A 15,617-nucleotide genomic window follows, 5' to 3' on the forward strand; every position below is an offset into this window, starting at 1 on the left:
TAATGCTTAATCTGAAAAACAGCTTCTACTGTACTATTTTAGATGCAATTTTTTTGTTTTTAATTAAGTCTAGTCTTCATTGAGTACTTAGGGGTATTAAATTGATAACATTTCAGACATTGTTATAAATATTTTTTATATATTTCAATTTTTTAACCAAATGTTCGAACTGTTTTAAATTTGAATTTTTTTTTGCATATTGGTTCAATTATAGAATGATTGTAAATGTTCCAGAAAATTTATCAAATTAAAAATAGTTTGTTAGATTCTCAGCAATTCTCATCATTCTCAGCAGCAGGTGTTAAATAACAATTACTATGGTTGTTGAAATATTCAATGTAAATAGGGTTTGCTTGCAAAATGCGCGTGAGCGAAGCTGCGGTTAACAGCTAGTTTTTTTAATAAAAAATATGTTGACTTTCTTGAATAAGCAGTGATTTGATTTATTTATTTGTAAAGATGGTGCAAGTTTTATGAATTTTTATAAAGTTTATATGTTAAGAAAAATAATAAACTATATTTGAATTGTATTATACATATTTAAATGACTTATTTAGCTGAAAAAAAGGAAGATATACAACCAGATATGAAAGAAATTCATTCTGCTGCTCTTGTTTTAAGAGAAGATTTTGAATCTAGTGATGTTTTTGATCAGGCACTCTGGTCCAAAGTATCAAGAGGAAAATTGGATAATCAATGTGGAAATATTTTACATGGTAAAGCTGCTAGTTTTTGTGAAGATTCTGGATCTCGATCATTGGTAATTTTTTTTAAAATGTTTTAAAAATATAAAATTAAATCAATAATAATAATTTTTCCTACTTTTTCATAATAAAGCAAAGCTTAAAAACAAACTACTTTTTTTCTTTTGTTGAAAATAAGTGGATATATGATTCAGTTATCTGTTAATTCTTTAAACAAACAGTTAGTTATTTTGGGAAGAACTTACAGGTAACAGATATGTTCAAAAGGTTCAAGAATTCTTGCTCTAAATTCTTTATTTTTAACTTATAAGATATTTATAAGTTGGGTCACCTTTTAAATTTTTACCCCTTTTGCTGCTCTGCAATGCTGAAATCTCTTCTTCCAATCCTCAAACGCTGCAGCATATGCTTGCCTGGAATGTCATTTTGTGTTTTCAGTAATTCAGCCTGTACAATCTGAACTTTTGATGAAAAACATTGTTCTTTTAATATGTTTTAAATGGGGAAAGAAGAAGAAGTCAGGTGAAAAAGGTAGTTGTGGAACAATGGGTGGAATATTATGTCTTGGATGAGTAATGCTGTGTATGACTGAGCATTATTATGATGAAGAAACCAAGCTTGTTTGTGCCACAAGTCTGATCACTTACATCTGATAACTTAAAGGCATGCAACACTTTATGATAGTACTCTGCATTCACAGTTGATCCATGTGGAACAAATTCCTTGTGCACAATTTATTGGTAATTAAAAAAAATGATTAGCATCACTTTCATGTTAGACTGACTCATTCAAGCTTTTTTTTAGTTGAGATTCTTTCTTTTTCATTCATTGACTCAACTGCTTTTTAGTCTCCAGATCATACTCATATATCCAACTCTCATCACTAGTAATTATTGATTTTAAGAAATTTTCATCTGCTTCAGCTTGCTTAAGAAATTCTTCAGCAATCACTTTTCTGTCCATTTTTTTCACTACCATCATTATTTATGGAACAAACTTTGCCACTATTCTTGAGTAATCTAACTTGGTTATAATGTGGCAAGATACCACTGAAACACTAATCTCTTTTGATCTTTTGTATGGTTAATTGATGATTATTTAACAGAACTTCTTTTCCTTCCTTCCAGCTCTTGGATCATCTTCAGTTGATTCTCTCTCTTCCTTGAACCGTTTATGACAGTTGTATATCTTAGATCTGCTCATGTTAGAATTTCCATACACAAAACTCAACATTCTGAAGGTTTCTGCACCACTTTTCCCAAGCTTCATGCAAAATTTAATTTTTCTTTCTCTGTTCAACAAAAGTCATTGCTAACAAAATCACAGAACACATTTTACGCTATTGACTTCACACAATGTTAAAATACAACCACTCAAAAACTGGCTAAACCTGATACAAAACTATAGAAAAACCAAATAACCATTTTTTTTAAAGTATATTTTTTATTATGTCTATTGATTTGTATTATTTGTTATTTGTATTTTAATCTTTTGTTATGGACATTATTTTTGGGGAGGATATGAATTGTCTTAAGCCATTTCCTTTTGTATATGCAATAAATAATAAATTATTTTGGAAAANCTTTTTCGTGATAAAGTTTTAATATTTATTATTATAATCTACACGTGTTAATCCTTAAATATACTTGTATATTGGGCCACAAGTATATATTATATAAACTTGTGGCCCAAATCTCCTTGACTTCTTCCAATGCGGCCCAGAGAAACAAAAAGGTTGGACACCCCTGTTGTAGATGATTACAAACATACTTGTATTTGTCCTCAGTAATGTTATAATGAAACAATGTTAAGTGAGGACTTACTATAATGTGAAAATGATGTATTTTACATTAATGTATTAATAACTATAATTATTTAAATTCATTCAACAATATATTAATACTAAAATCATTAATAATAAATTAATGCAAAGTATTATTAATTTAAAGATAAATCTTTTCAGTTATATATTTTATTTAATAACTATTTCATCTAAAAAAAAGGTGCAGATATTTTTACAATACAGGTTGTAATAACAATAATGTGTGATATTTTGAATTTAGAATAAATATAGTTTTGTAAAGATTAAAGTGAATAAACATTATTTTTACATAAAATTCTTAAAACTCAATCAAAGAAAGATATTAAAAACAAATGTCTAAGATACAACAAATTGTTTTTATTTGATATATAAAAATTTACAAAAGTTTATCTGTATCTCTTCAAAATATAATAAATTTCATGAGTTCAACAGTTAACTTTCAAAAGAACAATATTTCTTGATTCTTGGTTAATATGTTCTGAAATGTTATTTACACTTTTATTTCTAAGTTTAAATAGATAGATTTTAATTTTAAGAAATAAATGAATGTATTTGTATAAATTTTTTTATTTTGCCACAAAATTATATTTTTAGAATTTTTTTATACATTATTTAAAGATTTTCATAAATATTATAAATAATCCCATTCATTTTTAATTAATTTAGAGCAACAGCAACATTAGGTGAAGAAGTATTATTTAAAGACATGCTTGCCTTACAGATATGTGAACATGGCAGTAAGTGATGATAATTTTTGTTGTGATTATATTGTGTTGTTGCAAACAATTTAAATATTTATATTTGTAATTAAAATTTAATAATAAATGATTTATTCTGTAATTTAGATATCTGACATATTTTCATGTATTACTTGTTGTCAAATATAAGAAAATACGACTTACATAAACCTATAACCAGTGCGTACAAAGTTTAATCTTCCAAAATGAATGTTTTCTTAACCCCTTCTGGGTTCTTCAGGTAAATCAGCTGGATCAAACACATTTCAAGCTCAACAGCATTCGGATTTGTTCAAATTTTCGTATTCATGTTCGATCCAGCTGATTTACCTGAAGAAGAACCCAGAAGGGGTTAAGAAAACGTTTGTTTTGGAAGATTAAACTTTGTATGCACTGGTTATAGGTTTATGTAAGTCGTATTTTCTTATGTTCAACCCAGTGTGTGCAGTTGGTGATTTATATGTTGTCAAATAAATTGCAATTGAAATTTTTCATATATAAAATTAAAAATTGATAATATAAAAGTATTTTAAGTAAAAAAAAAACAATAGAAATACATGGCTGGTGTTATCTACGTTTAATAAATACATAAAAATATAAATACGACTTTAATAAAGGTGACTTTGTGAATTATGTAAGGACTGCTAATGGTGTGAATGCCGAAAAAAATGACAGAAGCAAGGTTTTACCTTTGTTAAAGTTGTATTTATATTTTTATGTATTTATTAAATATAAAAGTATAGTTGACAATTTGGTATTGTTCAAACAATATATATAATATTAATATTTTATTCTTGTGTCATATCAATTAAGGTTAGCAACTAATGAACATCTATTGTATTGTATTGTATTGTATGAAACAAAGATTTAATTTATTTTTTAGTCCATTCATTGATAATGTCAAATCACCCAATTTTTGTTTTTTCTTTTGTTTTCCATTTAGCCTTCCACTTAGAACTTATTGTGTGATATATGTTGGGTGTTTTTGGATGTATACAAAAAAATGCCAACTTCTTTTTCTTTATAACTGTTGTTGTTTTTTTTTTCTTTCCAATTATTTTATTGTATTTTTTTAATATCCAACTTTCATAACCAAATAACATCATATTTCATGTACAGTATAGCATGTCTTTCCCTAGTATGTAAATTTACAATAAAATTAAGAAAATGCTAAGCTTATGAATTTATGAGACTTATTTTAATGAAGTAACCATCAAAAAACTTTACTTTCCCAAACACTTTCGAATTGGTGAAGTTCATCTTTAGAGATGAACACCATTATAAAATAATCCTCAGAATGAATTATTTTATGAAATAAAAAATCATTATAAAGAATTAGAAAAATAAGAATAACTTTTTACAGACTTTATCTCTGATGACTTTTTAAAACTATATTTCTTATTTAACCCTAGATCACAAAACATAAGTCATTAATATATACAAAACTTTATAAATTTTACAATTGTTTATTTCATTAATTAATTTTATGTCAGAATAGACTGACAGTAATATAATGAATATATGATAAAATATTCTAGTTTTGTTACAAGTTCAGACATTTAATTATTATTATAAAATTCATTTACAGCAATTAACACATTGCACATTGATTTGCAAAATATTCATTGTAGTATGTACAGTTGCACTGGCTGCAATATGTAATAACCATTTTTCTTTTTTTGAAAGCAGATGGGCAAATTGTTCTTTTTTTTAGAAATTGGATTCTCTCTTTGAATGGTAGGATTTTTCTGTAAAACATTTTCTATGAGGAGATGCAATTATATCTGCAAAGTGCTGATTCTAGTTTCTTCATCCATCATTTGGTTAGCTCTTTCACTTAGACAAATAAGGATATAATTTTTCTTTATTTCCTTTCCCTCCAACCAATAGTTGTTGTGGTTGTAAATGATTTGTGTGTTTAAGCAGGCAATGTTTACCATGCCATAGAAGATGCAGAGGGCCAATGTCACATTTTTCAGCTGCAGGAATTGTTGCTGCACATTTAGTCTAGAGCAGAGATCGGCAACGCAACGCCCATGACACATTTCAGATGCACTCTCCAGAACATAGTTACATCAAGCACAAGCAAATACATATATTTATAATTTTCTTTGATTTTGTGTTATTTTATGTATGCACTTTTAATTTTCATTTTTTTAGTTATTACATGCATGTATAATCTTTATTTTGTATAAATATATATATTTCAAAACATAATTATTTTTTTTTATTTATTTTTATTAAAACATTGTGATTTTTTTCAAAATTTAAACCATGTGCACTTGATGGTTTTTAAAACTTTTATTGTTCCCTTAGTTACAAAAAGGTTGCTGACACCTGGTCCAGAGTACTATGTATTTTGTTACATTGTAGTTCTCAAAAATGTGTGGCTTTTTAGTTTACTCATTGATTGTAAGTTGATTGTAGGTAGTTGACAACAGTACACCATGTGTCCAACAGGCAGCTGAATAAAATGAATAATATTCTTGCTCAGAGTGCAATAAGATGATTGACTAGCAAGTTGCAAAGACCAACAATGATTATTTTCCTTCCAATAATCATTTTTGAAGGAACAAGCATACTTGGATTTGTTGGAGCAAACAGAGAGTCTCTTTTATCTTTTGAACTCTCTTCAGAACTGGATATCTCAAATCTCTTGAACTTACAATTAGGCTGCTGCTGTGTAAGTGCAGGAGCCTAAGTGAGAGTGATAGTTGGGTCCACAGTGCACAACTTACTGTGAACCAACTGTCACTGGTACTGTCAATAAGTTAAGTGAGTTCATCTGTGTCAGGTATCACAACATCAACAACGTTCATATTATCTACTTCCTCATCTGTACTTGCATGATTCTCAGATTTGCTCTTTTTATTTGATTCAAAATTTATAAGATTGACAATAATAGTTTCAATTATTCCACAAACAAGAACAATTCCAAGAATCTCCAACATAGCTGTGATGGTCCAGGCAACAGTGTAGGAAAGCACCAAAAATGGCAGCAAAATAGGGCAAATCAGCAAGGAGAAAATTAATATTATTAAAGTTATTAGTCAAATCTAAGATATAATTTAGTTTTTATGATTTTTTTTAATTTTATTTTATATTGTTTGTAAATAATTTTTATCCTTTGATAAAATGGTATGCATACACAACTTTTTACCAAGTCAAATGGTTCTTTTTGTTTTTAAGTTATATTATGAATAGCAATAGAAAAAAGACAAAAGTATATTGTGCAAAAAATTGCAGAATAAATGAAAGATAAATTCATTCTTAAGTTATTAATAATGATGAATTCAAAGTTATAAAAAACAAGGACTCCAAAGTTTCATTCTAATAAAGAAAAATGATATCTGCTTGGTTAGTTTTGCCAAAATATGTATGATCGTAATTAATGACTTCAGTATTTGAGAAGTTTTGCTTCTCTACTACAGCAATGGAAATTATTCTAAATCAATTTTTAAAATTTAAAGAAAATTTAAAATTAATTTTTGTTAAATTTATTTTATTTTGTTCATATGTAGTATGAACAAAATAACCTGCCAACTCAGACTTCATATAACTTGGAAATTTTTTTTTTGAAAAACTGTAATTTTAATTTTCTTGGCAATAGAAAAATTATAATTAACAAGTGTTTTTGATATCTAGGTGTTTTTTGATACTGTACATTGTATTACTGTAGCAAGTTACTACAGACTATATGTTGCTGTATACTGTACTGTCATGAAAATTTTTTTCATTTCCTGTAATTATAAATTCAGCAGTATAATTTACTAAAGCTAATTTACTAAATCTGTTCTATACATAAGTAAAACTTCTGTATAGAACAGATTATAATAAATTACTGTACTGTATATCTGCATTCTTGTTCTCCACATCATTGAAGAAAATACCTGCTAATTCAGACTTCTGTAAACTCGGACAACATTCACCCTTGTTAGTCTAAGTTAGTGGGGCTTACTGTAGTTTGTAAAGAACTTGAGAAAATTCTTCTTTTAATAAATAAAATATTTCTATAAAAAATTTTGTTTTTGAATTGTTTGATATGATAGCAAGAAAATTAGATCTTATATTTTTAATAGAATTATTAATCTATTGTTCTGAACGTTTAATTTAAGTTTTGTTCCAATGTACTGTACTTATACTGCTATATGTAATTCTAAACTGTTTATTAACTAGTTCTAAGCCAAAGATGGTTAGATTATGACTAAATATATATATATATATATAAATGGATGTGTTTGTGCCTATACGTCACTCTGCAGCCAAAACTACACATTGCACATGAATTGTGGTTGTGTGTGGTAGTAGCCCCAAGTCTCCCATTGTACATTATGGTAGTTGCATCTTGATAGCTATAAGGGTGTGAGAGATATGGGGTTTGAAAGTGGTTGACTTCGAAAATGTGTGACGTTTCAATGAGAATGTTCCAGTTTTTTCTAGAAAGTTCCAGAACCTAGAGATGAAATTTGGTACACAGTTAGGGTATGTCATGAAAACACACACTAAGAAGAGATTTTTCGAAATTCCCCTCGGGAGAGGGAGAGCATTAATGCTTAATCTGAAAAACAGCTTCTACTGTACTATTTTAGATGCAATTTTTTTGTTTTTAATTAAGTCTAGTCTTCATTGAGTACTTAGGGGTATTAAATTGATAACATTTCAGACATTGTTATAAATATTTTTTATATATTTCAATTTTTTAACCAAATGTTCGAACTGTTTTAAATTTGAATTTTTTTTTGCATATTGGTTCAATTATAGAATGATTGTAAATGTTCCAGAAAATTTATCAAATTAAAAATAGTTTGTTAGATTCTCAGCAATTCTCATCATTCTCAGCAGCAGGTGTTAAATAACAATTACTATGGTTGTTGAAATATTCAATGTAAATAGGGTTTGCTTGCAAAATGCGCGTGAGCGAAGCTGCGGTTAACAGCTAGTTTTTTTAATAAAAAATATGTTGACTTTCTTGAATAAGCAGTGATTTGATTTATTTATTTGTAAAGATGGTGCAAGTTTTATGAATTTTTATAAAGTTTATATGTTAAGAAAAATAATAAACTATATTTGAATTGTATTATACATATTTAAATGACTTATTTAGCTGAAAAAAAGGAAGATATACAACCAGATATGAAAGAAATTCATTCTGCTGCTCTTGTTTTAAGAGAAGATTTTGAATCTAGTGATGTTTTTGATCAGGCACTCTGGTCCAAAGTATCAAGAGGAAAATTGGATAATCAATGTGGAAATATTTTACATGGTAAAGCTGCTAGTTTTTGTGAAGATTCTGGATCTCGATCATTGGTAATTTTTTTTAAAATGTTTTAAAAATATAAAATTAAATCAATAATAATAATTTTTCCTACTTTTTCATAATAAAGCAAAGCTTAAAAACAAACTACTTTTTTTCTTTTGTTGAAAATAAGTGGATATATGATTCAGTTATCTGTTAATTCTTTAAACAAACAGTTAGTTATTTTGGGAAGAACTTACAGGTAACAGATATGTTCAAAAGGTTCAAGAATTCTTGCTCTAAATTCTTTATTTTTAACTTATAAGATATTTATAAGTTGGGTCACCTTTTAAATTTTTACCCCTTTTGCTGCTCTGCAATGCTGAAATCTCTTCTTCCAATCCTCAAACGCTGCAGCATATGCTTGCCTGGAATGTCATTTTGTGTTTTCAGTAATTCAGCCTGTACAATCTGAACTTTTGATGAAAAACATTGTTCTTTTAATATGTTTTAAATGGGGAAAGAAGAAGAAGTCAGGTGAAAAAGGTAGTTGTGGAACAATGGGTGGAATATTATGTCTTGGATGAGTAATGCTGTGTATGACTGAGCATTATTATGATGAAGAAACCAAGCTTGTTTGTGCCACAAGTCTGATCACTTACATCTGATAACTTAAAGGCATGCAACACTTTATGATAGTACTCTGCATTCACAGTTGATCCATGTGGAACAAATTCCTTGTGCACAATTTATTGGTAATTAAAAAAAATGATTAGCATCACTTTCATGTTAGACTGACTCATTCAAGCTTTTTTTTAGTTGAGATTCTTTCTTTTTCATTCATTGACTCAACTGCTTTTTAGTCTCCAGATCATACTCATATATCCAACTCTCATCACTAGTAATTATTGATTTTAAGAAATTTTCATCTGCTTCAGCTTGCTTAAGAAATTCTTCAGCAATCACTTTTCTGTCCATTTTTTTCACTACCATCATTATTTATGGAACAAACTTTGCCACTATTCTTGAGTAATCTAACTTGGTTATAATGTGGCAAGATACCACTGAAACACTAATCTCTTTTGATCTTTTGTATGGTTAATTGATGATTATTTAACAGAACTTCTTTTCCTTCCTTCCAGCTCTTGGATCATCTTCAGTTGATTCTCTCTCTTCCTTGAACCGTTTATGACAGTTGTATATCTTAGATCTGCTCATGTTAGAATTTCCATACACAAAACTCAACATTCTGAAGGTTTCTGCACCACTTTTCCCAAGCTTCATGCAAAATTTAATTTTTCTTTCTCTGTTCAACAAAAGTCATTGCTAACAAAATCACAGAACACATTTTACGCTATTGACTTCACACAATGTTAAAATACAACCACTCAAAAACTGGCTAAACCTGATACAAAACTATAGAAAAACCAAATAACCATTTTTTTTTAAAGTATATTTTTTATTATGTCTATTGATTTGTATTATTTGTTATTTGTATTTTAATCTTTTGTTATGGACATTATTTTTGGGGAGGATATGAATTGTCTTAAGCCATTTCCTTTTGTATATGCAATAAATAATAAATTATTTTGGAAAATCACTATTAAAGCTAATATTCAAAATATAACTTATTAGTTATGAAATTATTTCAATATTGTTGAATGATAATTTTTTGTATATTGATGTTTTACAAAANATATAATAAATATATATATATATATATACATACATATGGTAGAGCATGGATTATCTGAATATCAATCAACTGAAATGTCAATTAACCGAAAGCTTTCCAGTTGGCAAATTTAAATTTTCACTGGTGCTGTGGCACTGCAATCTTTGGCTATGTCTTGGGCTACTCCAGTATTATTTTTGTTGGTGTGCGTTTTTTAGCTGGCAGCACTGGCGCAACCATGAGAGGGTACTTAAGGACGTGCTAGGATTTGAACAAATTTCAACATGGGATAAGTTAATATATTTTTTGTACATAATCGGTTATTCAAAAAATTGATTTTCTGAACAACCCCAGTCCCCAATTGATTTGTATAATCAATGCTCTACTGCAGTGTTTCTTAACAGGGGGCCACAGTTCTCTGGAAGTCCGTAAGAAGTTTGCTGGGGGACTGCCAAATTATGCAAAATTTCCTTCAGAATATATTTTTAGTATATTCTTATATATTTTTAATATGTATAACAAAATTGAGGCTATGAAAATGAAATTACAAAGATGGATCCAAAGAATAGATTCAAATATAAATGAAATGTTTTCATTCTATTCACAATTAATCTTTGATTTAAAATTTCAATTTGAGAAACAAAATGTAAATTCCTTAATTAAATGTCATCTTTTAAAATTAATTGATAAATTTGATAAATATTTTCGTAATGATGAAGTTCACATTACAAAACTGTGGATTCAAGATCCATACAACAATTATAAAAATACCAATATATCATCAGCTGATTTATTAGAATTAATAAATGATTGTAATTTGAGATTGTTTTCAAAACTAATAGTGTGTCTCAATTTTGGATACAAATTCATGCAGAATATCCTCCCCTGTTTTCAGAAGCAATGCAAAATTTTCTGCCTTTCGCTAGTACATATTCGTGTGAAAAAGGTTCTCAACTATGGTGGATATAAAAACAAAAAAACACAATCAATTGCGATTAGATGCCTGCATGTGGATAGCATTACAAAACAATTGAACCAAGAATTAACAAATTAGTTGAGGATATTCAGCAGTGGAAATCTCATTAAATTATTTTCAAATATTTTTTGTTTTTTCTATGAATATTTAAATGTTTCTTATTTTTTGTTAAAAGTTAATGAGTTTTTGTTAAGTTAATGAGTTAATAAGTTAAGTTAATTTTTTGTTAAAAGTTAATAAGTTAAAGTTTATGTTTAATTGTGAAGTTTGAATGTTATTTAAATAGATAATGAAATAATAAAGTTATGTTTTACATTTATTATATAAAAAAATAAAGCAATAATAAAAAAATCAATTTATTATAAATAATTTAACAAATATTAATTATTATTAAAAAATGGGAGTCACAAAAAATTATGAAATATTTGGTGGGCCACGAGTATAAAAAGGTTAAGAACCACTGCTCTACTGCATATATATATGTTGCAGTCAAAACCAGTTTTTAGTTAAGACACATTATAACTAGTTGAAACTAGTTTATACTGGATGTCTTTGTTACATCTAGAATTTCCTAGTTATAAATAGAATTTACTGCTGTGCATGTTTCGATTTTAGATAAAACTAGTTTTAACTTTGAACATTAGTTAAAACTAATTTTAGCTACATAAATAGGTTTGGGGGAAATAAATAAAGTCATGATTGGGATTAAAACATTTGTATTCTTTAATAGTGTTACATATGTGTTATTAAAATTAATTAAAGCGATACAAAATTAATCATACACTACAGGAATATTTTTAAGGAAAATCACAGAGCCATGTCGGCAATATTAACTCTAAAACAACATCAGTAATATTAATTAAAGTCATACAAAAATAATCATTCAATAAAGGAATATAAATATAAAAATCAAGTCTACATTACTTGTTATTGTGAGGCAAACTATCATGGCAATTCAAGTTACACAAGTTGCTTTTTTTCTTACAAAAGCGCATCTTTGACATACACGCCTTCTTACACAAACAGCAAACAAATCCTTGGCCTGTTCTTAAGGCTGCTCTCCTGGCAGCAGTTCTTAAAGATACATTTGTCTCTGGCATTCCTTTTAGTATCAAGAATTTTTCTTTGGACGTGTCGAATTCTGATCTGATCAAGTACATTTAAGTTTTCAAATAGGTTCATACTTATTTTAAATCGAATCTTTAATTACTAATAATTATGGTAAATTGTGCCCAAAAAAGAAAACAATTTTTTTCATAATAATTAGACTTCAAAATATTAATGAATTAACTGCATAGTTAGATACATTAAACAGTAGCACAATTGAACAATACATACTTGCAATACAATTTATCGAATATCCCATATTTTGTTCCAAATTTATGCAAACCTTGTTCATCCTTTTGAAGAATCACTCTGATAATATTACGGAGATCAGCTTTTACTCTGTCGACATCAGGGATTGGTATAATTATATTATCACTGATTTCTACGGAAGCATGTATTGAATCTGAAGCCAATTTCATTCTCTGGGCCTGTTATTCCAAGTTTAGATGAGCTTTTTCTCTGGCTGCTATTATTTGGGTCTGTCCATTCGCATTAGCTTCAGATTCTTCGTCACTAGCTGGTATTATTTGAGGTTTTGCATTCGTACTAGCTGCAGTTTCTGAATCTTCTTGACTGGCTACTATTGTAATTAGAGACTGTAAACGTTATCACTTGTTAGCTGAATAAACTTTGACCTCGGTTGAAATAGTTTTTACTAAGCCATTTTGTAAAAACCGGTTTGGTCTAGTTAAAACTAGTTTTAACTCAAATTCATTTTTGACTAGCAGTAAATTCTAGTTATAACAGAGACATCCAGTATAAACTAGTTTCAACTAGTTAAAACGCGTCCTAACTAAAAACTGGTTTTGACTGCAACATATATACATACAGTAGAGCAGTGGTTCTTAACCTTTTTACATATATATATATATATATTTTATTTATTATTTTACAAAATATATATTCATATTTTGTAAGTTGCAAGAGCTATATAATGAAATTTGATTAAAATGTTATTTTTTCAGCAATAAAAAAATATATATTTAGAAATTAACTATTTTAAAATGTGAAATATTTTCTATAATTTTAGCAGTTGTTTAATATTTAAGTTTGTAATTTTATTTATTTGATACAGATTTTAATTTTTAAGTTTTTATTTTAGGTTACAGTTCCCCTAAATACAACATTGGCAACAACTTTACAGTTTGCAATTGGTAATTTTTATACATTATATATATAATTAATATACATTTTTTTAAATTATGTGTTTTGAAAATAATAATTATATAGTTAAATAAACTACAAATTGTGATTAATAATAATAGTTATAAGAACTGTAAGTATTAAATATAGTAAATAAATCTTAAGTACTTTAAAATGTATGTTTCTTTGATTTGAATCATTTAAGTTAATATAATGAAAATAGAATTCATATTTACTAGTACTACATATAAAAATCTTTATATTATAAATTAGTTAAAGTGCACATGAAGTAAACTTGAGTGTGTTTGAAAATATGCATTATGTAAATACAATGGAACCTCGCTTAACGAGCATAAATCATTCCAGAATCTTACTTGTAATGTGAAATATTTATTAAGTGAAACAAATTTTCTCATATAAATTAATGTAAAATATGATAATGCATTCCATGCTGAAAAAAATACTCAAATATTTTATGTATAATGTTTATTCAAAGAAAATTATACAATATACATTGTTAAGGAGCATGAATCATTATCATCATTTCTTCTAATGCAGAATGAACCAACCTGGAATGTGAATTCAATTTGCAGAAAACAAAAAAAATCACAGATATGTCTGATAAACACACCAAACAATATGTCAAATTCTTGGGCTATGTAAAGACTATAATTAAATATTAGAAATTATTTATTTGACTAGAGGAAGGCAGTTATGCTGTCATCTGATATTAAATTTAATATTTATAAATAATTAATTTTAATTTAGACATTTCTATAATTTAATTTCAAATTATCAATTATCCGACCTAATTGGGGACTGGGGTTGGTCGGATAACTGAAAAAATGGATAATAGAAAAATATGAAAAAATACGTTAGTATAGTATATTAGTATATCCCATGTAATTAGTATATTAGTATATCACTATTAATCTACTTCGTGTTGAATTTTCATCGATGTTAAGCCTAACAAAAATTTTTTAAAAATAATAATCATCGCTATTGTATCATTAAAAATTAGAAAATTAAGCCTTGTTTAAATACTGGCTCCCTTTCATGGTCGAGTCAGTGTTGCCAGCTAAAACACGTAAAAATAATATTAAAGTAGCCAAGACATAGCCAAATATTGTAGCGTCACATCACTAGCGGACATTTGAATTTGCCGACTAGAACGCGGTCGGTTAACTGATGTGACGGTTGATCAGGGGTCAGATAATCGATGCTCTACTGTAGTTGCAGATTAATATAAATAGTTTGTACTATGCAAGAACTCAGACTTTCTTACAAGAGCAAATTTCCTCTTAGAACAGTCTGGTTCCGTTTTGATAATTAATGATCCTTCTCAAAATGTTCTAAACAAAACAACAAGGATTATTATATGGCTTGGTTTGAAGTTGGCATTGATGGGAACAATGAAGCCACTTAAAAATGTACTGTGCCCTAGACTTTTCTTTGAGACCAAACCAAAGCAAGGCTGGCTGGTAACACTCCTCATAAATAAAAGGAACTAGTCTACTTATTGACAAGACTATGTCTTGTTTATAAAATCATACTGCCACCTGTTCTTATCAGCATAGAGGTATGAAGGAGTACATGTAGAGAGTTGATATTTGGCACATAGTATTAGGTGCCCAAATCATTTGCACATAAAAAAATTCACACTCGTAGGTAGTCGGGACCGAGAATAGAGTCAAAATAAAATCCAAAATGGTGACCCTCTTCTACAAACAGGCAAGACAGCCACCTCACCCCACTGAAGTCAGGTAGTGGAGAGTACCACCCGCAGTCATTTTAAGGAGTGAACTCTGACCTTAGGACTGAGGGTGCCTGCATGTGACCTTCGCCCTTTGATTTCACTTTGCTCCTAAACTCTAACAAGGAGAGACATCTTTTTACTACCTTTCGATTTGACAGCCGTGCGATCTTGGATTTATATTATATATCGACGCTGTTGTAAATATCACTTTGCCAATACAAATTAAGTAAATTATCAGTTTTTTAGTAAATTTTTAACAACAGAACAAAAGACACAGAAAACGTGGTTGTGGTCAACATGGACATCAGGGACAAGGTAGGGGAGACATTTTTTCACTTCACATTAATTAACCTTTCAAGTCAACAGCCGCGTGATCTTGGATTTATATTATATATTGATGCTATTGTATATATCACGCTGTCAATACAAATTAAGTAAATTATCAGTTTCTTAGTAAATTT

At 28.1% G+C, this 15,617-nt stretch overlaps 1 protein-coding gene across 1 annotated transcript in view; it reads left to right on the plus strand.

Annotated features, from left to right (window-relative positions):
- LOC111628903 (reelin-like) overlaps positions 1–15,617 on the plus strand; it is a 283,387-nt gene that overhangs the window by 34,702 nt on the left and 233,068 nt on the right. Inside the window, exons 7-8 of the mRNA XM_023372760.1 lie at positions 558–760; positions 13,360–13,411. Of these exons, the coding sequence (XP_023228528.1) occupies positions 558–760; positions 13,360–13,411 (255 nt within the window). The remainder of the gene's footprint in view (positions 1–557; positions 761–13,359; positions 13,412–15,617) is intronic.

The sequence above is a fragment of the Centruroides sculpturatus genome, unplaced genomic scaffold (assembly GCF_000671375.1).
Source record: "Centruroides sculpturatus isolate CEXI.00-Female unplaced genomic scaffold, Cexi_2.0 scaffold423, whole genome shotgun sequence".
NCBI lineage: Eukaryota > Metazoa > Arthropoda > Arachnida > Scorpiones > Buthidae > Centruroides > Centruroides sculpturatus.